Raw genomic sequence first — 27,738 nt, forward strand, 5'->3', positions numbered from 1 at the left:
CACAGTTGTTGGGAGCTCCTCTCCCCGGCTGCCGCGCTTCGACAAGCGTGGGCACCAATATGCACATACACTCACACACGCACATGAAGACGCGTGGCATCGGAACATGCCTGGACGCGCTTGGCAGGGAGGCGTAGCGGCGGCGCCGAACGGGCCAAAATGTCTGCCGCTTTGAACGAAGCCCTGGCGTCTGTTGTATCCTCGCCGGCTTTACCGCGCGTCGTAGGCGAAACGTAACACTGGCTAACGAAGAGCAATCAGACTTCGCCTGTGAGAACGACGAGCGAAGTAGTAATAAAACATATCCTGCGGTGCAGCACGAACGTTTTGCTGAATAACTTTTGTGGCAAGCTAAATGATAAACCTCGACGCTGCCGATAACTAAGTAAAAAAAAAGGAAAGCTACAACTCTCCAGAACAAATAGGTGTATTCCTCCTGATATAGCGCAACCACAACACAAAACTGGATTGTGTAAATATATGTTTTTATCCTATAACTTTCTTGCGGTCAAATTTCTTTTAAAATACAAGCATGCTCGTTCTTGCAAGAAAGAAAGTTTCCGCACGGTGCATCTGTGAGACAACCTCTCTTGAACAGCGCTCCGTATTTTTACCAATCCGCCCCCTCGTGTGACGTCACGTGGAGAGAGCTAAGGCCTTAAGCTTTTCTAGAGGGTGTTAGCTTAGCAGCCCAACACCATAGCCGCTAAGCAACCACGGCGGGTGCCGCTCAAATATCCCACACAGCAGATGGGAGCAGCCTCTTGTTTGACTTTGCAACAATCGCACATTTAGTAGTGTTCCAGTCTTCCCATTATTTTTCTTGTTTTCTCGCTCGCTTCCTTCCTCCCTCCTTCCCTCTCTCTTTCTCGCTCTGTCGGTTAGTATACTTCTTGCAGTCTAACTCGTATATAATTTTGTTTCTGTTTTCTATTACCTCTGTAACGCTATTCGTTATTGCGTGAGCGACTACATTAATTTGAACTAATGTAATACGAGTAGATAAAACCCTGGCGGCATGCGTGTATAGCACTTGTCCTACGTACCTTGGCGCGGTTGTTATCGCATCTGGGACCCATCATCGAAACTCTCGCCCTCCGAGCCTTTTGTGGTGACGGGGCGCAGTCGAATGGCGAGAGACCTTGGTCCAGAATAAAAAGCCCGGCAGCTGTTTGCACACCGCGGTTTTGTCGCGTGGCCCTCCGGGACCACCCGGCCTTGGCGGCTGTGTTCACAAGTTACGTGCGACACCGCGGAGTTGCGCCTTCTGGGCGCTTATGTGCACAGACTACATTTACACACAGCCCAGCGAACTCGTCAAAACCCACCAGTGACGATTCTACCAGTGACGATTGTTGTCTGAAGGAAAGCCATCTACGCGCAGTAATGGTGAGTGTCGGCTGGAACTCGCTCACCGTGGTGCTGCGATGCAGGATTCTTGCATTGCGCTGCAAGTCCCGTGATATGTGCCGACGTATGGTGCGGCGGTTTAATGCCCGGCAACATATGCGGGTGCACATGGTTGTGTTAATCTTATACATCATTTTCGAAACATTCTAGCTTTAAAAAAACGTATTTAAGGGACTACAAAAGCTTGCCTGCATGCTGAAGACGCAAAACATACGGACTAGTGAGTAGACGACAGAAGCGACGCGCAGCGCTTGTGTCAACTACCTACGCTGGTCCGTATACCTTCTGAGCGGTTTTCTGCTCGCGTAAGCCAACTATAGCGCAGGGCGACAGCTCACTGAAATGATCGGCGTTCGAAGAACGAAGGAGGAGAAAGGTTAACGAAAAAGAAGATAACCCGTGCTGACTGCAGTTATATTTGAGAAGACGTGTACAATAAACCACGTTTGCGTATGCTTGAAGCTTGACGAGTAAACATGCCGAAAGGATAACGGGCGCATTGAGGGGTGCAAACAATAGAATGCTCGCAATGCTCTCCGGCTGCTTTAACAAGAAGGCAATGGAAATAAATAAGAATTTCTAACTCCCAGCAGATAAGCCCTTTGGACATACGACAGAGCCAGGCCTCTCCACCAAAATTTACTGGGAAGCACACCCCTTATGCATCCCCGCTCATCCCCATGTCCTGTCTTTAAACTCCGCCTGTGTTACAGAACGCTCCTACACACGATAAACTATCTCAACGATATCGGACAGTAGGGAACCTAAGTGAAAGTATAGTAACAGTGTCGCCATTCGACTGAATGAGTCAGTGCGCTTCAATGGCAGCAACTGCTGGGAGAAACGTTGTACAACCAGGCAATATCGGCGTAAACTCGATTGCAATGGAGCGAAGGTGTCACGGTGTCTCTCAAGCAATTCCTTGCCGTAGGAATCACCAAGGAGCGTTGCTGGAGGGCAGTGTTGTCTTCGATCGACGGGCGGCGTTGTGTTTTAATCAGTGGTAAAGTGCATTTCTAAAGGTTGCAGAAGTGAGCCGAATAGGCACAAGGTCGAAATCGCGAAGTTTAGCAGCCACGAATATGTTCAAGGTTCCCGATTCGTGAAGAGCCGGGGATGCGACGCTGTAGGGCTTTACAGTATTTCTACTTTTGCGTAACATGGGCTGAGGTATCTTTATGCCTTTAATATCACACACGGAATTGATTACACCATGACCTGAGACACGCATGTGTACTGTTTTTCGAAGGCCACCGTGCCACACTTCGTTGAAAACACATTTAATTCCATTTAGTGTGCTTGCAGACAGTCTTACAGGTGCGGAGACCTCGTTCACTGAGGTTGGAGGACCTATGAGGGACTAATATAAGATTTGGCAACGACACAAGCTGATGTGACAGGCCTTGCCCTTACAAAAAATATTTGTATTGTATACCCTACAGCCGCGTTCTAACGACGTACTCATGCAAGTGTCTGGAACTTAAACTCCTATCACGTTACGTGCTCTTGTACCATTCTGTAGTTTGTTGCATATATGTTGGAGAAAATTATTTCATCCACATGCGGCACTGCACCAGCCTTGGTTGCACTAAAATTAACAGCACACTGAGTGTCAGATCTGAATTGAGGTTATTTTAAGTTATTTGAGTCTTGCCTGTAGCGTAAGAATTGTTTGCCGACTACGAATGATTTAAGCCTTTGTCTAGCGTTTCCCCTCTGATGTACCTTAGCACAGGGTCCACAGGGCCTTCTGAACCATCCGTTGAACCGGTTCGTAACGGCTCCTCCGATAAGTTCTGGTTAGGGTTCAGTTCCAAGATGGCGGGAAAATAACGGTTTGGTTCGGTTCCAGTTCAGTTCGACACCCTATGGAGCATTCATGTTAGGGTGGCCACTCATGTTCTTGCACGTGACTGCGGCACTTGGTCACACGCTCATGTGCACAATTTCGACCGCTGCATGGTTGAGTTCTGCGAAGGAAGCACCTGCCATGCACTCATCTTTTGGTTCTATATATGTCGATAATGTCTCAAGGAACGGCTAAACAGAATGGGGACACGAGCTGTATGTTGCCCAGGAAGAGGTTCTAAATCTATATACGTATATGGTGTCGACGTACCTCGCTGATACGAGTCACATCCCTAGGCCAATGTTTTTAACGACGTACTTGTATAATTGCATCATTGCAGATAATAGGCAAAGAGACGGCGCTGGTCATCATCTTATTTTACCGGGCATCTCTGGCTCAAGGTAACCCCGCTTTTCACACCTTATACTAATTTGCCTCAATCAGTAAGCGCTGCGTCACCTTTTGGCCATGAGCAATGACTGCAGCCGGCTCAACCTACGGTATCAAGAAACTGAGTCAAACTAAGAGAGAAACGGCGAAACACTGCCACTGTTTACTTTCTGTGCGGTCACTGTAGCCACAGCATCCGGCACGCATTTGCGAGGCAGCTGCGGCGCGGTATGCGACACAGGCCTCACGATGCCGCATGTGCCTACATCATGTAGCCCCTGCGCATGCGCTGCCTCTCCTGCTGCGCCTGGAGCTTCTTGATCATTGGCGACAGGATGGGCGGTTCGTACGCGATGATGGTGTCGGCGAAGAACGTGAGGCTGTTGATGACGCACAGCGAGGCAGCCAGCAGGCCCGGCGTGTCAGCGGAGCGCGTGTTGGCCTCCGTGATGTAGGTCAGGCTGGCTACGATGTAGGCGACGCTGCCCAGCACGCCGTGCACCCGGTAGAAGATGGAGTAGGGCACGTCCGTGCTGCCCATGAGCACGGCGAACAGGATGATGGTGCAAGTCACGAAGAAGCAGAACGAGATGAGCGACAGGAACAGGGCGTGCGAGTCCATCAGCACGTGGTTGGATTCGGTGTCGAAGTGCGAGTACACCAGGAAAGTGAGCGCCATCAGGCCCGACACCACCTGGAACACCTTCATGGCTCCCGAGAAGGTGTTGAGATAGTTCAGGTGCTTCGTCATCGCTGCGCCGATAGCGTCGTCCCAGAGATGCGCCCGTCGGCAGCGCGCGCTTGGCTTTGCTTTAGCGCCCTCGTCGTCTTCCACCGCAACACGACCGCTGCGGAGGCGGTGCGTCGTAGTTGCGCAGCTCTCGACGCTGGAAATACGGCATAGTGATGATGAGACGGCTGCTTTCACAACACTGAAATGGCAATGCATGACTGAAAAGTTATTCTGCCAGCTCATTCAAGTTGTCTCATTTCGCGTTTTCGTATTTTAACAAGTTCATAAATAAAGACTCCTTACAGAATGCGAGTTAGGCTACAAATTGTATATAAGGACTGAAGCTGTCCACTTATATAATTTCTTGGTTTCGGCTTTTGCACGTCAACCAACCTGTTCGTAATATTAGTGAAAGCAAATTAGAAAAAGAAAATGGCTCGTCTTTCTCCGTCCGACACAGAAATGACATCAAATAATCAATAACAACCTCATCTGATTTTGAGCATCTCCATATTTTCTGGAAGAATCAGGAGTACACGTTCCTTAAGATAAATTGAGGTTTCGATTACAAGATTACGTCACTAACGTTGCCGCACCCCACTATTAAATTTACACAGGTCTGGTCCAGTAATCTGTGTCATTTTTAAAACAAAACTGAATCCGATACCTACTATTTTTCTTCTGTCGTCGGTTCCTTTATTCAAAGAAAAAGGCTTCTCGAAGCACCGCTTTGTAAACTTGGATTGCATCTGAGTGTTCCGGTTTTACTTTTCCTGGGAACTCGGCACCACCGCATTTAGCCGCAGGGATGAGTTTGGTGCAACATGCGAAATGATTTCGTCCAAACAAAAATGTATAATGAATTCATTACTCTCATTAATGCCATTTTTTCAAAACGTTTCTGCTCCGTATGAATAAAAAAAATAAATTCTTGGGTATTACGTGCCAAAACCACGACATGATTATGATCGAGGCACGCCATAGTGAGGGACTCCGGATTAATTTAGACCAGCTGCGTTTCTTTAACGTGCGCCTAATGTAAGTATATATGAGCGTTTTGGAACTTCGCCCCCATCGGAATGCGACCGCCACGGTTTGCATCGTTGAGTGGAGCTTGCCTTTTAAATATTTTATTTGTCTGTTCATCTGCTCTGATTACTCACTTAGTCAATATTCTTTATTTTCCCAGTTCTTTCTCCTATACCTTTTTGGTTTCATTTCTGTATTTATTATATTTTATTGCGTTTATCCTAATTCCCCCCCCCCCCCCCCCGCTTCTCCGTTGCGGACACGACCCGAGCTTGAGTATCATCATCGTCACCGACGCAGCCGGTCGAGCCCAATGAGCCAGTTTTCGCATCCCCGCCGTGGGCATACGTGTCATGTCCGAAGGAATCAACGTCAACAATTCGTGGCACCCGCCGCCGCCAACGAGAAGGAAGAAGGGTCGGCATGCTGGGCGCACGCTGAGTCACTGCTGCAGCTCGCCCACACCCGCGATCTCTCGAAAACCGTGCAGCGCACCGGTGATTGTGCAGCGCCGCAGTCTGCGCCACCATGACGTGGCACGTCTACTACATCCGCACGTTCACGGGCTCGCTCAAGATCTTCCAGGTGACCGCGGCGCTCACTTCGATCGTGCTGCTGTCCGTGGCGCACTACGACCTCAACTCCAACTACCTGACGATGCGGCCGCACGCGCTGCTCATGGCCATGGTGTGCTTCAGCTTCTTCCTGACCAGCCTGGTGATCTTCATGTCCATCGTGATGGGCAGCACGGACGTGCCGTACTCCATTTTTTACCGGGTGCACGGCGTGCTGGCCACCGTCGGCTTCATTGTGTCCGGCCTGACGTACATCAGCCAGGAGAGCAACCCGGGGCCCGCCAAGACCGGCCTGTTCGCCGCCGCGCTCTGCGTACTCAACAGCCTCACGTTCTTCGCGGACACCATAATCGCGTACGAGCCGCCCATCGACAGCCCGATCGGCATGGACAGCAGCAAGTGACGCCGCCGCGCCGGCTGCACGAAGCGTCCGCGCCAGTCAAAATGCGCCGCGCTCTGCTTCGCTGTTGTAATAGGCAGGCCTTGCACGCACGTCGAATGAACGCACGATGGCACGCAGGCGAGGAAACTTCTCCGAGTTCCTTGAAGCGCACCGTCGACCATCTGGGCTACATCGGACTATTGGTGTCCACTGTTCAGTGGGAAGAACTTATTACTGCCCGAAAAGCCAGAATAACATGGCGGTAAACGTCGTTATATAAGTTGTTCCAGGGAATAAGTGATTATTTAGTGCATTCTGTTACTTATTCGCACCATCAGTGAGATTCGCATACATCTTTTCGGCTGCTGCCGCGAACGATGCGTTGTCTAAAAATATTGTACGCTGTGCCTAATAATTACGTTTTTGTGTGTGTGTGTGTGTGTGTGTGTGTGTGAAACGCATTGTAGATTGGCATGGTGCAACAAACTTTCCCAATTAACTCTCTGGCAAAAAATTGAAGCGGGTAATTACTTGACCGCAAGATGCTGCTAATACAAGTACTTTGTGTAAATCGTGCCTAAACCATAGCTGAAAGTTGCCGCCCCCTAACTCTTGTACATTTCTTTAAAAAAAAAACCTGCCTCACGATGCAGCCGGCTGTCACGTGACCCACCAATCCATAAACCGAAGTGTAGAAAAATTCCGTCATTTGCATAACAAAAGCGCGATTCATAACGTACCGCGCTAATAAAGCAACTGTATGCCAATTTTCTTAAATCTTTTTTTTCCTTATTACAACACATCTCTGGCGAAATAAATATCAGTGCAAAACGTTCGTATGTTTTGTACTTTTTCGTCTACGCTCCTATAGAAGCTGACAACCAATTTTTTTTTTTTTAGTGCAATGGAAAAGCTCACCCGTCAGAGTGTCTAATCATGAAGTGGTAACGCGGAAAACACAGTGGAGCATTTTTTATCAGAATTTTTCGATCTGCAGTAAGGATGCGGTCGTTCAGTGGAAGCATGCTGAAAATGGTGATAGGTGAGCGCGATATCGATTCGAGAAGACAGATGACGATTATTGTTGTGTGGCAAGATACACTCTTAAAACGGTTGCACCCTTTGGGGTGTATATTTGTCCCACAACAATACACTCTAAAAAGGTTTGCACCCTTTGGAGTGTATCCCTGCCACACGATAATCGTCATCTGCCTTGATGCGTTTCCTTCTTGAAAACGCCGCGCCCGCTACTTTCCTGTCGGTAATGCTAAGTCATGCTGATAACGCACATGCCGTTCGTTACTGGAAAGTATACCGGGCTCGCAGCGTTAAAGAAAGGAAATTCGGGCAAGACAGATGGCGATTGCACTCTTAAAAAATTACACCCTTTATGGCTTATCTTGTCCCACAACGATAATCGTCATCTGTCTTGCACGCGTTGCCTTTCTCTAACGCTGCGAGCCCGGTACTTCCAAGTCGCGAACCGCTTGCGCGTTATCAGCATGACAGAGCATTCTCGGCAGGAAAGTAGCGAGCGCTGAGTTTTCAAGGAAGGAAACTCAAGCAAGGCGATTCTCGTTGTGGGACAAGATAAGCCCCAAAGGGTGCAACTGTTATAAGAGTGCACTCTTCACTCTTAAAACGGTTGTACCCTTTGGGGTGTATATTCGTCCCACAGCGATAATCATCTTCTGCCTTGCTTGCATTTCCTTTCCTGAAAACTCGGCGCTCGCTACTTTCCTATCGAGAATGCTGCGTTACACTGATAACGCGTATGTCGTTCGTGACTGGGAAGTACCGGGCTCGAAGCGTTAAAGAAAGGAAACGCGGGCAAGACAGATGACGATTATCGTGGTGGGACAAGATAAGCCCCAAAGGATGTAAATTTTTCTAAGAGTGTTAGACAAAGTTACACCCTTTGGGGTGTATCTCTGCCACACAACGATAATCGTCATCTGCCTTGATGCGTTTCCTTTCTTGAAAACGCTGCGCCCGCTACTTTCCTGTCGGGAATGCTATATGTCATGCTGATAACACGCATGCTGTTCGTTACTAGAAAATACCGGGCTCGCCGCGTTAAAGAAAGGAAATGCGGAAAAGACAGATGACGATTACCGTTGGTGGCAAAAGGGGGTAATATTGCTTAAGAGTGTGTAAGCATTTTCTCTATATCATGAAAATAAAGGGTTCTAAGGACGTTTTTACTGCGACTCAAGGTGCAATTTGATGCAAGCTTGCTTAAAACAAGCAGCCTGGTGATCTAAAAACATTTAGGAATATCTTGATTGTAGAAAAAGTAACAATTATATTCCTGAATATTTTTGCGGGTCGGTGCTAACTGCGGAACCCTTCTGCCGCGGTGGGCCACTGCCTTGCACAGCCCCAGCCTCGGCTGCCTCGGCGACCAACTCTGGGCAGCAGGCCCACGAGGCGGCGGCGAGGCAACACCTCCACGTCACCACGTGGGAGACCTAAGGGCCCGTCGGCGAAAGCTCTGCAGGACTATAAATAAAGGTGTTACCAACCAAGTAAATTTATTACTTCCGAGGACCGCTTCTGTTTTCAATAGCCACACTAAATTTTCCATGCTGATTTACTATTGCAATCTAACGACGAATTAGCCAATGCTCCCGGTTGTACGGACACGGCCATAAACCTCCCGAAAAACTGCCGCAACCCCAGCGCGAAAGAAAGAAAAAGAATGAAAGAAAATGCGTCTTGCAGCACAGACGCATCATAATTGCGATTATGTCCTGGGTAGCTAGCCAAATTTCAGTGTATGCAGTGTCGGCCTAATTGAGTTCGCTTCCTATCGAGAAGTACTATCGCGCTCAATATGAGCTGCAACACGAGTGCGTTTTTTTTTTCTTTGTTCTTTTTTGTGTGTGTGTGTGCGTAGGCGTTGTCATACAGTGCCCGTATGGTAGCATGGCGGCGTCTACACAAAAAGATTGCTGAACACCGTTCCGATCACTAGTAGCACCCTGTTTACAATAAAAATGGCACTTTAATTTTAGAGCGCAGCTCTTTGGCGTCCGTTCCTGGGTTTCGCGTCGTCGTCGGCGTTGTCGTCGGCCTCGTAACCAGCTCCGCCCCCCTTTCATCCCCCCAGCGCTAGCAGCGACCGACTGATACCGCTGGATGCCGCTGACGCCGCTAGAGAGTCAAGATAACGTGACTGCATAGAACACCGTCGCCGCCATGCAGAAAGAGGAGGAAAGGGTCCCCCCCCCCCCCCTGTTCTTGTGTGGCGGATAGGGTGCTCTTCAGTTGCCGACGCGCCGGTTATTTCACGTAGGCCCCGGCACGTCGACGAATACGTGACCACCTTCCCACGGCTAGACCTGGTTCTTAGCGCTGCGGAAGCGAGGGTATCATATTGTTTGTGTCGGCATCGGCGGCGTTGTCCCTGAAACCAACTCCGCAGCTGGCGTTGACTCACTATCGGCGTCAGCGGCATCAGTCAGTCGCTGCTATCTCTTCCCTCCTCCCTTTATCGTGTTGTCCGCTTGCTGCGCGCGCTTCTGCCCCCATCGTTTGCCGCTGGGTGTACACGCCGCCCCCCTCCCCCCTCTTCCTGCGAGTCTCCGGTTGTCAAAGCGCCGGCTCGAACTTAATTCCTTTCTTCGCTCCTCCTCCAATGCAACCCCTGTGCGGTGGCAATCAGTGAGCCAGATCGGTGGCGGCGGATCTGTATATGTGCACCGCCCGAGCCGAAATTGCCGCTGCCGTTCGCCCTGTGCGGTGGCAATCAGAGAGCCAGATCGGTGGCGGCGGATCTGTATATGTGCACCGCCCGAGCCGAAATTGCCGCTGCCGTTCGCCACTGCGAAATTATCTGCCAGTTCTTTCTGAGCCATGAGCGAGACGACCGATGGAAGTCCTCCGTCTGCTGCTGCTGCTGCTGCTGCTGCTGCTGCTGCTGCTGCTGCTGCTGCTGCTGCTGCTGCTGCTGCTAAACGAGCTGCCAGAGCAGAGGCCCAGCGCCGTCGCCGTCAGAATCCAGAGGTGCGTGCCGCCGAAGCAGAAGCTTACCTAGTGGAGTCTTTGTTAAAGGAATACGTGTGAAAAAAAAAATTCTGTGATAGCGCATACATGTGTTGCTCGATTTCTTTGTCTCAATCTATCGAAAAGGTGAAACAGCTTATTTGCTGCGCTCAAATTTCGCATTAGGAAGTAACGTAATCGTCGGTAATTTTTTTTATCATTGAAAGAACTGACGGGTGTACGCCCATATTGCAACTCACACTGAGCGCGATACTACGTTGGGAAGTGCGCTTGAAGCAAATGTCAAAAATATGCTTTGTACGACGGCCGATTCGCATAAGTCAGGTTCGCCTCTATACAGTCGTGTTATGCGGTGAAGCATATTGAGAGTAAAAACTGCCATGGGACATAGTACGCCTTCCTTAATTAAACACGCGCGCACGCGCTGTCTCTGTTGACAGTATAGGCGCGTCGTGACGTATAATAACTGTACTGGCACCCATTCAGAGCTTTTTCTTACGCGGCTGTGGCCGATATTTTTTATTGTATTTTGAAGGCGAAAGCCTCAGGTGTCTTTGTTGGCGGTGACCTTGGCGAAACTGCGCCGTGATGAAGAATGGCCGATGCCGCAAAGAGTAAAAACACGTTAAGATATGCTCGGATTGACGCCACATTTCTCAGGGAATGTTCCTGTAAACAAAGTAAATCAGTGGCTTAAAAAATTTTTTTTTCATTTCGAGTGTGAATCGAACTCGGCCCTCCGTAGTGCGAGACGAGCACGGTTCCCTGAAGCCAAACTTTCAACAACGCATCACACTTTACACCCTTAAGAATAAAATGCCGTACAAGCGCACTTGACACAACCCTATTCTATTTTTCGTACGGCGTAACCATCACGAAAACACTCATATTGCTCCTTTAATGGATTTAAGGATGTACGAAAGGCACTGAGTACAATCCTTATAAGAATATAGAGATGTTTTGGTACTGGCAATACTTATGATGGGGACATTAGAAAATGTCTATGTCAATCTTTGTTTTTACAAAATGATGCTCAATTGACTATTATACATTGCCCACTAACACACGAAAGCGTGCACAATAGATATTGTTAATGTCCGCAAATAATCGCGTATTTATGCAAAGCACTCACCGTTCTAACTGATAATTCCTGTTTGCTTTCACGTGTGGGCTATTCGATTTTACTTTGTGCTTCCTGTAATATAAATTGGCGGCGTTAGTGGTGATTATATATGGCGAGTTGGCGTTAGCACCAAAATACAAATTTCGCAATGCATTTATTTTTTATTCACTTTGTTTAGCAAATAGGTTTAGCAAATATTCACTCAGAGTATGGACGATTGATTCACAACGCATCAAGATTGTTTATTTGCGACCTTCCAGTTAAGTTATACTTGTTGTTGTTGCCTGAAGGGCGTAACTTTCTATCATAATAGAGGTGTGCGAATATAAGAAATTTGGAATACGAATCGAATAGTTCTCGCTATTCCATTCACGAGTTAGAATATTCGAAGTTGTCGAATATTCTTTTCGTCCCACTGCAAGCGGACAGAAAGGGTTTTTTTGAAGCCTACAGGAAGAAAGACTGATGAAAGTGGAGAGTCTTCCGAATGATTCTGCTGCACGAGAACAACGGTTCTTGCGCAGACGCATAAGTTCGTGCGAGAGCGCATGGAGGAAATCATTTATGCACAATAGCTTCCAGTTGTTGAACATGCATACCTCTCCTTAGGTAGCCTGCGAATTTTCTTTCCACATTTAGGCATATTTACTTACTATTTGGGTAACTCACCATGCTTGGATCCCTTTAAAACGACATGCGGCAATGTATGGTAATGTGCTTCGTTCCTTTAATGAGCACTACAGTTACATGTGAGTCTGCTGACGTGCTCAGTTTTTGCTTACTGTCATTGTCATAGCGCGCGAGATAGTCACATTTCCTTTTTTCCCATTTACAGGTTTTCCAAGCGAGCTAAAATCTAGTTGACAACGGCATTAAACGCATCAAATAACGCAAATAAACCTTTTGTTGCCAACCAGACCACACAGAAGTTTTTGTATTTTACTTTGTTCAGAAGTGATAAAATATGCAATATTCGATTGGATATTTGGAGACCGTTTATTTTTCTCGAATGTTTATATTCTATACATTAATTGATACCCATGAAAATCTGACGTTGCTGAAGATGTAATGCTGCGAGTTCCAGTGGCGTATTGAATTGGTCTGGTTGGCATATCTTGAAACTTGAAGGTAACATCGCTAAAATAGAACCAAGACAAGGGGAGACAAACAGCCCCGACTTACAACCAATTTTGTTGCGTGTCGACGTCAACATATTCTGGTAGTGCAATAAGAAAAAAAAAACACACACACACAAGAACATACGACATCACCGCCAACAGCGCAACGTCACGCGCTCGATATCTACATGATTTCATTCCAATGCAGCCACAGCCAATTCCGCCAGCGAAAGGGTGTTTCTCCATGCGAGACCCCCATTTCGAGCCATGTTGCTTTGCGACAGTGTGTTGTTTTGGCCTCTAATTCATAGTTTGTGTTTTTATGCACCCGTGACGGTCGTGGCCTTCGTCGTCGCGGTAGATAAAAACAATGAATATTATTCGTGCCGAGCAGTCGAGGCTGTAAACTTGGCCGAAACCAAAATCTGATGCTCATAGCTAGACATGCTTTTCTGATTATGGGACAGCGGGGCAGAGCGAGGTCTCCTACAATACACCCCTGGGCACCCTATTTTCACGTACATAAGAATTTCACAGCCTCAATTAAAGTTGTTAAGTCGCTCGTCTGTGCAAGCTCGCTCGTTTGTGCCGATATGCTCTCACTTTTTTTTTCAGCGGTCATGGAGAACAAGCAGCAAGGCATGGAGCTTAAACAAGCTGCTCCTGGTTTGCTCCTCTACACTGGTCGAGGGGGAAAACGGCAATACAAAAAGGAGATATCAAAACGTTATACATGCGCTCACATGATGTGATTTTCGCAACAGGATGTCTTTCTGAAGGGGACAAAATAGGTAGCGAGGAAGAAGGTGTACGTAAAGGCAGAGTATAAAGCAAAGAAACTTGAATTTCAGCGAAATCTCACTTGCATTGCTCGGCAAGCTCAATTGCAAGAAAAAAGTAATTTAAAGAAAGGACGTAACAAGGTATTACTTTTTGACGGTGTACAAAGCCCTGGCATCCATCGTGTATATACATTTATATATTGTATGTTCGCGATTCATCTGCAGGGCAACGACTGCTACAGCGAATAGCTTCCAAGCAGTTTTACAGATAGCACACACTCGTTGCTTGCATTTGGTGAAATTAATAACCTGCGAATCATTCCGAAACTTTGGGTCGAACACGTAAAATATCGATTTAGCAAGCCGCTTCACTGACACGGCACACATGTACACCCCGATTCTTTCTGCAGATGACGTGGCTCTGGCCAACGAGTACGTGGACAACGTGCTGGAGAAGATGCGCAACGACCGCGATTTGTTGGCCGCCATCGACCCCCTCCAGGTGCCGGACGTCGGCGAGAACAGCTTCCAGATCACGGGCGGCCAGGTGCTTGGCCTGTCCGCCTTCTACCGCTCCGGCAACAGCACCGTCCAGCTGTCGCACGACACGGCCATCGTGACCACGCCAGCGGCTGTCAACGACGTGTTCTTCACTGGCCGACACCGGGCGTCGCGCTTCGGTCTCACCATCACCGGCGACATCGAGGCTTCGGTGAACCGCGTGAACACGCTCATCGTCTACCGAGCGCCGACCAAGGGCGGAGAAGCACGCCTAGAGTATTTTCAGGCCAGTAAATATATCCCTTTCTGTCCCAAAGCTTCCCGAGTATCACGCACGCTGGCAGCTGGCCGTTGGCCGTGTCGTGCTGGATAGTTAATACGCCCCAACTCCGACACCATCGAACGCCCACTTGTAGAAACTGCTGGAGCTCGCCTTCAAAAACGAGCGCTTGAAGTTCCAGCGCCAGCTCCTTGTGACGATCCTCACACTTGGACAGCGTCGCATTTACCCTGTGACTACAGTTCATGGGTTATAAAAAACAACAACTAAAGAAGCCTCAATTAAAACATTTGCTGAACAAAAATGGCGAGAGCATGCGAAATTTCGTTGCAATTCGTGATGTCATATTAATGTACTGGCGATGCGTTTGGGCACGAAAGTCAAGAAATGAAAACTTAGTCCTTCATTTTATCTGCCGACAACAAACCCGTTTCCGCTAAATAAATGCAGAACGAGCCTTGAAAAAAATACTTCACCAGAGTAAAAACTAATTAGTTTAGTTATTGAGTGACCCTTCAATTCAAGGTTAGTTGGTGAATTTTAGTTGATTTGGCAAATCATTAGAGTGATTGTAGCTGCAGGGGTATCATCATCATCATCATCATCATCATCATCAGCCTGGTTACGCCCACTGCAGCGCAAAGGCCTCTCCCATACTTCTCCAACAACCCCGGTCATGTACTAATTGTGGCCATGCCGTCCCTGCAAACTTCTTAATCTCATCCGCCCACCTAACTTTCTGCCGCCCCCTGGTATACGCTTCCCTTCCCTTGGGATCCAGTGCGTAACCCTTAATGAGCACCGGTTATCTTCCCTCCTCATTACGTGTCCTGCCCATGCCCATTTCTTTTTCTTGATTTCAAGTAAGATGTCATTAATTCGCGTTTGTTCCCTCACCCAATCTGCTCTTTTCTTATCCCTTAACGTTACACCTATCATTCTTCTTTCCATAGCTCGTTGTGTCGTCCTCAATTTGAGTAGGACCCTTTTAGTAAGCCTCCAGGTTTCTGCCCCGTAGGTGAGTACTGGTAAGACACAGCTATTATATACTTTTCTCTTGAGGGATAATGGCAACCTGCTGTTCATGATTTGGGAATGCCTGCCAAACGCACCCCAGCCCATTCTTATTCTTCTGATTATTTCCGTCTCATGATCCGGATCCGCCGTCACTACCTGCCCTAAGTAGATGTATTCCCTTACAACTTCCAGTGCCTCGCTGCCTATTGTAAATTGCTGTTCTCTCCCGAGACTGTTAAGCATTACTTTAGTTTTCTACAGATTAATTTTTAGACCCACTCTTCTGCTTTGCCTCTCCAGGTCAGTGAGCATGCATTGCAATTGGTCCCCTGAGTTACTAAGCAAGGCAATATCATCAGCGAATCGCAAGTTACTAAGGTATTCTCCATTAACTTTTATCCCCAATTCTTCCCCATCCAGGTCTCTGAATACCTCCTGTAAACACGCTGTGAATAGCATTGGAGATATCGTATCTCCCTGCCTGACGCCTTTCTTTATTGGGATTTTGTTGCTTGCTTTATGGAGGACTACGGTGGCTGTGGAGCCGCTATAGATATCTTCCAGTATTTTTACATATGGCTCATCTACACCCTGATTCCGTAATGTCTCCATGACTGCTGAGGTTTCGACTGAATCAAACGCTTTCTCGTAATCAATGAAAGCTATATATAAGGGTTGGTTATATTCTGCACATTTCTCTATCACTTGATTGATAGTGTGAATATGGTCTATAGTTGAGTAGCCTTTACGGAATCCTGCCTGGTCCTTTGGTTGACAGAAGTCTAAGGTGTTCCTGATTCTATTTGCAATTACCTTAGTAAATACTTTGTAGGCAACGAACAGTAAGCTGATCGGTCTATAATTTTTCAAGTCTTTGGCGTCCCCTTTCTTATGGATTAGGATTATGTTAGCGTTCTTCCAAGATTCCGGTACGCTCGAGGTCATGAGGCATTGCGTATACAGGGTGGCCAGTTTCTCTAGAACAATCTGTCCACCATCCTAGGGGTATGCGCGGTGCCAACGGCGCTCCGAGCACCGCGGTTGCCGCACGCCTGTTCGACGACCGCGGTGTGGGTCAACCTCGCGCAAACAATGGACGACATCAAAGTGTACCCTTGGAAAGCATTTCTTGCGTCTGCAACTATTTGTTTGAGCAGGCTATGTCTAGCTGTACATGGCATCACTGAGGAACTCCTCAGTGGAATGATGGGTTTCCGACTTACCAGCTATCGTACTGCCGGCCACGGCGTTTGCAGCGGAAAAGCGTGGATTAACTACGTGCAGGAAAATCGGGACAAGCGGCGACTGAGAGTTCAGCCCTCCTTGCTTGCTGAGAAAAGTATACTCTAAAGGGGACCAAGGATATTCAGACCACGAAAGAAAAATATACAATTACCAACCCTGCGCGGCTTTGCCAAAATTGGTTTAGCGGTATATACTCATTTATAACTACTTTAGCCAAAGTGAAATTTTGTTGCAGTTGGCCTTTAACGAGACCTTTTGACACTCTTGAAACGTATAAATGTAACCGTGCGTTTGATAAATAGTGCTGCCATAAGCAACCGATGTACGTAAACGCAGGGCCAAACCCACCGATACTGGTCAAAAACCATATACAGTTTCATGTTAAATTTTTAGGAGGAAACTTTTATGCTTGAGACCTCAAAGTCAGTGCTGGCTCGCGCATAGGAGCCGGTTTGCTGAGTGGGAGGACGTCACAGCGCAAACTAGTGCGCCCCATCTTGAGGAGGTTGCCACAGACGTGACCTCGTCGGAATTGACACGGCTGAGACAAAGAATTAACTGGAAAGGGCCGGACGCATCCGCAGGTGGACAAACTGGACGGTCTGAAGGTGACGCGCATCACGGGCGTGTCGACGGCCTTCAACTGGCTGCTCCGGATCGTAGCCAACCGCGTGGCGCGCCACTTCCAGGGACGCATCGAGGCCGCTCTGCAGGATGAGGTCTCCAAGTTTATCGCCACGCAGGTATACGCGCACATTATCCATTATAGAGTACAGCAATAATGATGGCATTTGGGCCATTTGGGCGTCTTCATTCTTCGTCAATTAAGGGGACAATATAGAAGTACGTGTCACTGAGTTAGATGGTGGGTCACTTTCACGTGCCGGTTGCATCAACTAGTACTTTGATACATTCATAAGCGCAAAAAGAACAGATTAGTGGAGAGGGTGTCGGCTCTGTCTGAGCTCGTAGCTGCGTTTGATATGCATAGAATATCAAATGTGACATCACGTTGATAGTTGTGACAACAATATTGATTGTACCAAAACCCACCCGTTATGTAAAACTCCCTCGGGGGTCTTTAAGGAAATAAAAATGAAAAAAAAAAGAAAAAATGAAAACTGCCCGCTTTCTATACACAATGTCGAACAAAAGGAGAACGTAACCACGAAGCAGCCACAAGAGACAACCATTTCTCGCGTTAGAAATCATGTCCGCTTGGCCAGATAACACGGTTACACTATCGGCAGTTGCTTGCTACAGCAAGTTAGTGTTCGCACTTAAAGACTTTTCAAGTTAGTGAATTAAGCCTTTTGTGTCACAATTTTACTCGCGATAGCAAGTTATTTTAGAGTCTGCCCGGTTCGCGCGTCGGGACTATTATGTAAACGATAATTATTATGTCTATGCAAAAAAAGCGCGAAAGAAGAATACGCAAGGCGTGCATCAAAATCTCGGAGGCACCTGATGCGGCGATTGATGAGCAAAAGCATGTACGTGTGCAGAACCGTCAGAAATTATATGGACAACCAAGGTGAATTTTGCCGTCACCACCGCCGTTGCCGTGATGTTCCGTATTTAAATCCAAGTGTGATAAGATCCTATCATGCCCCACGCGCCGAGGTTAAACGTCCGAGAGTGAGCCAAAAAGGCAAGCCGGGAAGGTGAGACAAGAGCGAGCCGAGAATTATCTCCAGATTGGCTAGAATTAGTTTTATATAAAGCCTGAAGGATACTCGAAATATAATGGAAAAATAAGCATTTGCACGTAGTCCGTGAGCATGAACAGCGCATGGAGCTCATTATGTATATTTTTTAAGAAAAATACGATGGCCATTTATAAAATATTGACCCTTTTCGCGGCGATCCCGTGGGCGCTGCCATGTTTGATCACGAGGTGACGCGTCCATTTCTTGCCTCAACTGCCTCCGTTGCCTCCGTGTTTATAATGGATGTGTGACGCCTGTGCAGCTTAGCAAACCTCTGTTTCAGGAGATATCGTAGACGGTTACTGGGTGGACGACACGAAGCCTTCGCCGCAGCTTCAGAGAACATGCAAAAGAGCTTTCGGAGCTGATTAAGCTATGTCCAAACGGCGCGAGCAGTGTGTATGACGCTTGTTCTAAAAGCGGGGCTATATGTATTCCAAGCTATCCAAACTTTTCGATCATGAATTGAGTCAAGATTAGTGTGTTTTGCTATTCGTTCTTTAACTGGCAAATATTTCGAAGCAGCGGTTTTTCATGTTCCTGATTCAGTAAAGTATCTTATTATTTTCTGCCTAATCACTCTCGGGTGTGCTCAGTTCCGATAGATTTGTTCTTGCTGTGCACAAGGCTTGATACATAGCTATTTTGTACATTGCAATACATTGCAGCAAGGATGTATTATTGCTAGTAACTCGCTTACTCTTGTGGGCCGTCACGAAACATTCAGCTTCGACCATTCGTGTGCTATCGGTGTAGTCCGTCACTTATTGTGCGTATATAGTGCGCATATATTGAAGTGTGCGCCCATTCTCTTATTCTTGACACCTTGGTGATAGAGTGGGCGTAAGTCTCCATGTCAGTTGGGGTAGATGTGTGGATACTGTGCGCGAAACTTACTATGATCGGAAGCGGCGCTGCTGTATTATTTAACGAGCGCTACTCACTCTTGCCGAAGTTCCGGGGCTGAAGCACTTTCTTTGAAGCTTAGCGATACAGCGGATGAGCAAATTTCTGCATCCTCGAGAAAAGCCATACATCTTAAAGTGCCGGTAGCACGTGCGGACAGTTGCACCAGCGGTCTCCGAACTTGGCTACACAGATTCATTCCATTCCTTAATATGCCAGTCACTATTTTTGCAGCCAACTACTGCACACATCTTCAATCCACATGTTTCAATCAAGCATGATTGGAGAAAAGTGCGTTAGTGAAAACTTAGCTGCATTTCCGACATCTGATCGCACAAAAGCAAGGTAGAAGCGGCAATGGTTTCGCATTCATGCACTGCCGCTGTGGCTACGTGCGATCGATGAATGGATGGATGTTATGAGCGTCCTTTTTAGAGCGGGGCGGTTGGTTGCCCCACCAAGTTCTTGCTATTTTACTACCTACCTATACGTCCATAATGTCCTACCTACGTTAAAAAATGAAAAAAAAAAATACCACCATGAATTCTCTTAACCATATTCTCTGATCCCCTATTGCTTACTTTGCTTTTGTAAATCTACGTTTTTTGTCGTTTCCCTACTTTTCTTCCACCAATCTTCTAATCGCCGCTTACTAATCTCTACCACGGACATGTTTACTTTCCCCGTGCTCTCGCTGAACCCAAGGGCTTCAATGAGGCCAGAGATGCGTAAATCCACCGCTAGATATCTTCACATTCTAATAAAGCATGTTCCATAGTTTCCCTAGCTTTACCGCAGCAAGCAGATGCTTCATCTTCCTTCTTATATCTCGCTTTATAGGTGCGTGTTCTAAGGCATCCCGATCTCGCTTCGAAAAGTAATGAGCTTCCCTTTGAATTATCATAAATTGTTTCTTTCTGATTTCGTTTTTTCCTCTTAAGCAGTACGTTACTCATGGCAGGTTTCTTTTCCATTGCCGCCACCCATGAGATTATTTCAGCCTCTCTGACTTTCCGCTTGACGTTCTTTGTTGCTGTGTTGCCCGCCCTACAGGCCGCATACTTGCTGGTAAGCTTCCTAGTTCTTTTCATCCACTGTAAATCAATGTTTTTCCTGTACATATACCTCAACACTCTCCCAGCCCATTTACTTTCCTCCATATTTCTCGGTAGTTTTTCATAATCAATTTTACTGGGAGCTTCCCTCACTTCAAAACTTGTCCAGCCCATATCACCCTGCACAGCTTCATTTGTAGTCTTCCCGTGAGCGCCCAATGCGAGGCGTCCCATTCACCTTTGGTTGCCATTGAGTCCTGATTGTACCCCTGATTTAAAGCAAACAATCGCATTTACAAAAGTAACACCTGGAACCATTACACCTTTTCACATACCCCGGAGCACCTCGTACCTATTGTATCCCCATAGTGTTTTGTGTTTCATTATGGCTGTATTTCTCTTCCCCTTTACTGTTATTGTTTTTCCCCGTGTTTCCAAATATCTATTGCCTTCATCTATCCATATACCAAGGTATCTATATTATTCTACCCGAGGTTTTTCCTGGCCCTGTATTGCCACTGCCTGTTCACTGTTTCCATTGAATACCATAACACCTGGTTTTCTAACGCTAAATTTGAAACCTAAATTCTCGCCTTCCTGTCCACAGATATTAGCCAGATGTTGCAAATCACTCTGCTTGTTAGCTAGAAACACAATGGCGTCCGTATAAAATAGACCTGGAAGCTGCTTCTCTACTACTGTACCTGCCTGTTTGTATGACAGGTTAAACCCGATATTACTTCCTTCTAGCGCCCTCTCCATCCTCACCATATACATCATAAACAGCAGTGGGGATAAAGGGCACCCCTTACTCAGTCCCTTGTTGATATCAACTTTCTCCTCGCTCCTCACCCATTCCCATTCAACGCAAACGGTATTTTGTAGGTAAATCTCTCTCAAAAGCTGTAGACAATCGTCGCCTAAGCCTTCCCCTTCCAGAATATCCCACAAAATGTTGCGGTCTACGTTGTCATACGCTCCTGTAATGTCTAAAAAGGCCACACATAACGGTATGCTTTCTACTCTTGATATTTCAACACAGAGAGTAAGAACAAATAAGTTATCATCCAAACGCCTACCTATTCTGAAGCCATTCTGAAGTTCTCCTAAAATGTCATTATTCTCTGCCCATGCTTGCAGCCTTAATTTGATTGCCTGCATTGCTAACCTGTATATTACCGATGCAATCGTCAACGCTCAATACGAGTGAATGCTGTCTTTCTCCCCCTTACCTTTATATATTCAATTCCTTCTACTTTGTCGTCAACTATCAGGTACTCGTCTATCTTTTAAAGTTTTTTCCACTGCTTTAACCAGAGCTTCCTTACTTTTTGGTCCTAGTTCATTAATCAGCCTAACGGGAACCTCGTCTGGCCCTGTGGCTGTGCGTTTAGGAGTTTTCCCTTCGGCTTTCTTCCAGTTGAAATTTGTCAGCACCAGTTCATTATCCAGCTGGTTCTCTTTCATGCTCTTTTTTTTCTTCAAATACAACTTCGTCGTTGCCTTGGAAAGATTCGGCTGTTATTTTTCGGATGTAATTTAATGCCGCTTCCCCTTCCAGTTTGTTTCAATCTTCGTTTAGGATATGTTGTTGCATTGTTGTTGACTTCCTGCCTAATAATTTTATATGGCTTCAAAATATTCTACGTGCGCCCTTCTTTTTCTTACGTAATTCTGACAACCAACGTTCACTTTCACCTTTTATCTTTGGTTGCATCAGTATTTGAACCATATATTTTTTCTCCCGGTATACTTCCCATTTACTGACTACTTCATCCTGTGGCAACTGCGCCTTCTTTGCCTGCCTGAGCTCTCGAGATGCTTTCTGTCGTTGGGCGATCGCTTCTCGTATCTCCCTGTTCCACTAGCTTTTCGGTTTCTTTCTTCCTTTCCAACGAACATGTTGTTTCTCTTTCCGTATTTCTGTCGTTATTACACTTAGAAGCTCACCATATTCCCACTCTTTACTTGGCCATTTGCCAAGTTCTTCCTCGACTATAGTGACTATATTTGCTATTTGTTCAGCTTTCAAATTTGGACTTGCCATTTTGCGCTCCTTGCTCTCTTTCCCAACTACGTATCCCATTTTCAAAATGATGCGTTTATGGTCACTCCCTATGCTGCTATGCCCTTCCTCATCAATGGCCATTTCTCTCAACTTATCATAAATTCCTTCTGTCATCAGACAGCAATCAATGGTCGATTGCCGGTTTCCCACTTCCCACGTGATCTGCCCTTCACACTTAGTGTTCACGATATCGAGGTTATGTTGCTCACAAAGGTCTAGCATTGACTTCCCGTTGTTGTCGGTATAGCCATCTAAATCCTGTATGTGGGCATTCATCTCACCTAATAGGACAATTTCAGCACCATTCCCGAAACTCCTAATATCAGCGATTATGGATTCCACTAACTCTTTATTCTTCTCTGTGCAATTATTTCCGGTCCACAAATACGTAACGCCCAGCCTAGTTTTTTTCCCACTCATTGTACCTGATAACCAAAGATGCTCTTGACATTTTGAATTTACTCTTTTCCATTTGGCTCCCTGATGGATGAGCATTCCGACTCCCCCTCCCTTTCTTTCCGACTTAGTTCTGTTGCACCCCTCCCAAACATAATTCTCAATAACTGGCGGCTCTTCTGAGTCTCTAAGGTGCGTTTCTGTAACCGCGTACACCCCTATTTGTTCTCTATTTAACTGCTCCTCAATCTCTGCCGCCCTGCATGTTTATGTAGCCTATTGCATGGCGAGCGCTCTTTCCGAGGTGGCACCGAAAGCGCCATCTCGTTTCTCTAGAACAAACTGCTCCACGAAAAGGGTCAATACTGTGCGTGAGAGAGTGCGTTGGCAAGCGCGTTAAGTAGATGGCGCAACCATATCCAGGGAGGCTCGGTATCGCGTCCGATCACGCGTCTCATCTGAATCGCATTTCGTGGTTTACGCTTGCTGTTGACTCGTACAGAGAACTCCAACTTTACCCGTACAAGAAGAGTTGACTGTTGGGCTAGTTGGTCGTCCATATTTGAAGAGGTAGCTTAGCGCAAATAAAACCACGGACACAAGGAAGACAGACAAGGACAAGCGCTAACTGTTTAATGGAAGGAAGGATGGTGCATAAATATATATATCCTCTTGTCACGCATGCGCCTACCAAGCAGAAGTGAAGCCGGTACATGCACATCAAAGGCGGTCGCGCATGAAGTTAAATTCGGCATCCAGTAAAGTGATGGAAGGCCCACTCACACATCTATCTCTATTCGTCTTGATAAAGAAGGCCTCAAGAGCGAGCCTGGAAGACGCGTTGCCGCTCCTGCCAAGAATAGTTGTCGCAGAAAATCGAGCGTCGCAACCACACGCGGTAACATGAGCCACCAAATGTGCGCCCTTATCCTGTTTTTTCTTTAGTTTTTGCGCATGTTCCCTTAAACGGTCATTCACACAACGCTCAGTTTGACCAATGTAGAGCTGCCCACAAGGGTGCAAGGGTATTGCATAAACAACCCCTCTGGAGCACTCAACAAAGGGCTTCTCATGCCTCGTGCGGCAGCCCCGCCTGCTCTTACAGCAAACTCGAGAACACAGCTTCGAAAGCTTGTTGGGCGCAGAGAAAACCAGAGGAATACCATGACGGTTAGCAACCTTTTTAAGGTTGTGTGACACCTTGTGTACGTAGGGAATAACCTCTGGTCTTACCTTCTGTCGTTCGACTTCTGCGCTCGCCCTTCGTGCTCCAAGCTTTACTTTTTGCAGAAGAGACTCTACTATATCATTGACGACCGTCCAACTTGGTTCGTAAAACTAGACCGCATTTGGTGTGCGCACGATTTCCGCAAAGCCGATTCCAAGCAAAGACTACCAACTGCTCGCTTCACCACTTTAGAGTGTGCGGAATCGTACGGCAGCAATTGCTTCATGGCTCGCGGTTGATAGGACCAGCAGACGTGGCCAACTTCACCTGCCTGCCTTTCCTTTCTTTAACGCTGCGCTCCCGGTACTTTCAGGTCACGAACGACATGCGCTTTATCAGCGTGACATAGCATTCTTGACAGGAAAGTATCAAGTGCAGAGTTTTCAATAGAGGAAACGCAGGCAAGACAGATGACGATTACGATTGTGGAACAAAGATACACCCCGAAGGTTGTAAACTGTTTTTTTTTTTAGTTTTATCATGGCGGTCATGGTGCGCCGCACCCATGCGGTGAATGCGTGAGCGCTATGGGGAGCTTTTCCTCAAACGGTTATATGATGCGCACCGTTTTCCCGCGCACCCAGTGTTGGAGGTCACGCTATCAAGCGCGCTAGGGGAGCACCTAGATATTTTTTTTTCTAATTTAGAAAGCAGAAAAAATATCTAGCGACTTTAGCGGAGCATAACGCGCGTCTCTTCCTTTAAAGTCCGTGGCTGCGCATGGCTGTGTGCGCGGCTGAGCGTATACGGGGCCAGCGCGCCGTATTTTGAAGGCGAGCTGCTGTGGGTGGAAAGTCCAAAAGCGAGGCGAGATGGCCGGTAGCTTCAGGCACGCTGTTTTCCCGAACGCCTATAGTGACGGAGGTCACGCAAGTTCAAGTTTTGGAGACGCGGTAAAGCTAGAGCCAGCACGAAGCATTCGCTCGCCGCTGCCGGGGCGTGGCGCTCTTCGCGCCAGCGTTGTGACAGCGAGGGCTTCGCCTTTCGGGCGAAACCGCACTTTCTTTTTTCTTTTTCGTTTCAGCACAAGCTCCATCTATAACTAGAACTAAAACTAAGCTAGAATGCAGTAAGCCGAGTCAGCCGGTTTTTAGCCGTTTTCTAGAACTTGAGGTTCGAACCCGCATTCTAATGATGACGCCCTTCGATTTTCGTCCTTTTTGCACTCCTAACAGCAACACTCTCGCATGCCGTGAAGTCTACTGACGTCGCGGATTCATTTAACAACCGTCTAATCTCACGTTTAGTGATGGGGATGTGTAGTTTGTCCTGCTTGCTCCGGTCTGTTCATTTCTCCATGCTGTCTTTTATTTGTTCATTTTTATTTCTTTCCTGGCATCTCAAGGTGGACAGGAGCCGCTTTCCAGCACTCTCTGGAAATGGCAGCACGATTTCAAGCGAGAGCTTTGCCTACCCCGGCGCACCTTTTTGAATCTCACCGAGGCGTTTCGGACGAGTTCATGAAACGCCGAAATAAAAATGTCCAAAACAAAACCTTCTTCGTCGTCTCTCTCATTGGTGCCAAGGACGTCTCTGTACATCACACTAATAATTGTTAGGCTGGAACGTACACTTCTCGAATGGTAACTGTATAGCCAGCTTTAATTACGGAGAGCGCAAGCTCGGCAGACCAGAAATGGACGCCGCAACGAGTGCACGTAACGTAAAAAATTTTGGCAGTGTCATCTATTCGCGACTGTTTATGATCAGAAATATATATATATATATATATATATATATATATATATATATATATATATATATATATATATATATATATATATATATATATATCACATTGCCTTCGAAATTGGGCAAGAACAGAATCTGGCAACTTCTGTGTGCGTTTCGGCGAAAAATTGAACCGAATACGCGAAAGATAATGTGAAATTCGTGATTTCATTGACGCAGAGATTATAGGGCGGAATTTAAGAAAAGAGCTGTTTGCTCATACAAATTCTTTCTGCCACAAAGTAACCTACATGGACAAGTCCTAATAGCGTTTTCAGAAAAAAATCTACCAATCGGATTCAACGACCGAACGCCCCTTCTATCAATAGGCTGAGAAGGCATGGCAACCGTGGCGGGCCAACTTCCGCTAACGCCCTGCTGCTATTGGATGCTACCATATGACGTTATGAGAGAGTGAAATACGCCTTAAAGCTGCGAAAAGTCGAGTGGAGGGTAATTCTCATTTTGCTTGTATTTGGAATTTTCTTTGACACATAACTTCGGTTTGCGTGGCTCAAATTTCCTCATTCGTTATGCCCTGTGTTCTACGACATTCTGAGAATCGATCTGTAGCAAATATGGTGACCCGAAAACGGTGTTGCAGGGCCCTCAAGAAATGGCACCGAAAAGAAAGTTTACTATCTTTTAATACGGAAAGCAATAAACGGTACTTATACTTTATTAAGTGTTCTTTCCTATGAGGCTACGAACTGCGAAAGTATACAAGCCCGTGCTTTTCAAAATGTTGCGCTTTCCAGTAGTGCTACTTCTCTCCATGTCATTTGCAACTTTCAGCAGCCGTTCTTCAAACACCTTCAAGCCACGCGTTCCTAAATTCTGCATATCATCAATTTAAAATTCCCTTTGGCCTTTACGACTTCTCCTGTACAGGTTAGACAACCGGAGATATCCTATGGTTAACCGTATCTCCCTTTTGACATTACCTGCAATATAACGGCGAGAGAAAGTGCACCTAATGTCATTACGCATTCGTTTATTTTTCCCTGCACTCGGTGGCAGGCTTGCAAGCGCTCACGCGCAAAGGTTTTTACCTACCTACTTTGCTTAGCACGCCACCGCGAGCGCAGACAACGCTTTTGTGCAATTAAATTACAACTTACAATTACAATATTGTTGTTCCGTTGTCAGACCTTACATTCTTTGGCGCTAGTTACACCAGTACAACCTAATTCTACTTGCTCACTAATTCTCACTTTTTATCTCGTTGAGACCTTTTGCCACTCGCTACGACGCTCTACAAGGCGCGAAAGGGCCGCTTTTTGACCGAGAGGTCAGATAGATAGCCAGATCCCACGCACGCAGAGGCGTTGTAACTAATGAAGTTCTTAAGTAATTACGGCACACATTGCAATTTACGAACTGTAGCCGGTGAGTTTGAAAGGCATATCCACTCAGAAGTAATCCTGAAGATGACACCGTTTCCCAGATGTGCACAGTCAAACTTGCGGTAAAGAAGCACTGCAGTGGAAGTAAGTGGAACCACATGTGGTTCCACTTACTTTTTGATGCGACGGTATTTTAAGAGCACTTCACGCACTTTCTGGGGGGCTACGTATGTTTGTATATAACCGTTTTCCAGCCTACCTGGGCCACTGGCAGTCCATGCATGTCGAATGCGTAGCGCATCGGGCTGCTGTGCTGAGAGAGCAGGGTTCAAACTTCAAAACCAACCGTTCGACCAACTTCGGTCACTGAGTATGTGGCAATGTGTACATGTATACCGTTCTTTAACGAACCTCTTTCACGCCGACATCGGTCACGGCAGATGCGGGACTGGGTAGGCGCCGCTGTTCGAAGACACTCTTTAACGTCGATTTGAGTCACGGGGCATGGGTCAGTAAGGGTGTGCCGTTCTTCAATGAACATCTTTGACGCCTGTTAACTTGGGTAACTGTGCGCCAACAGGAATGTGCCGCTTTACAATGACAAAAAAAAGATCCCTTGAACTTCTTCGAAGCTGGGTGGAATCGAACCCACGTCACAAGAGCTCCTCAAGGATAGCAACCTTAGCAGGCTGCGCCACAAAAGCACTTCGTATGTGCCGCTTTCCAATGAACATGTCGCCAACTTGGCTCACTGCATATATGCCACTGAGTGTGCGGCAAGCGAGGGCATAATTATCATCATCATCATCATCAAAAACATTTATTAGTGTTTGTTTACAGGGTCTTTTGTTCTAGTC

General features: G+C 46.8%; 1 protein-coding gene across 1 annotated transcript; it reads left to right on the forward strand.

The window, feature by feature from the left end:
* Positions 1 to 1,218: 1,218 nt before the first annotated feature.
* LOC142561537 (uncharacterized) lies at positions 1,219 to 25,298 on the forward strand. Its single transcript, XM_075673454.1, has 5 exons — positions 1,219 to 1,389; positions 3,600 to 3,660; positions 13,810 to 14,186; positions 17,027 to 17,185; positions 25,150 to 25,298. The coding sequence occupies exons 1-5, from the start codon at positions 1,387 to 1,389 to the stop codon at positions 25,234 to 25,236; spliced, it is 687 nt and encodes a 228-aa protein (XP_075529569.1). The 5' UTR covers positions 1,219 to 1,386; the 3' UTR covers positions 25,237 to 25,298.
* The last annotated feature ends 2,440 nt before the right edge of the window (positions 25,299 to 27,738 follow it).

The sequence above is a fragment of the Dermacentor variabilis genome, chromosome 1, assembly GCF_050947875.1.
Source record: "Dermacentor variabilis isolate Ectoservices chromosome 1, ASM5094787v1, whole genome shotgun sequence".
Lineage (NCBI taxonomy): Eukaryota > Metazoa > Arthropoda > Arachnida > Ixodida > Ixodidae > Dermacentor > Dermacentor variabilis.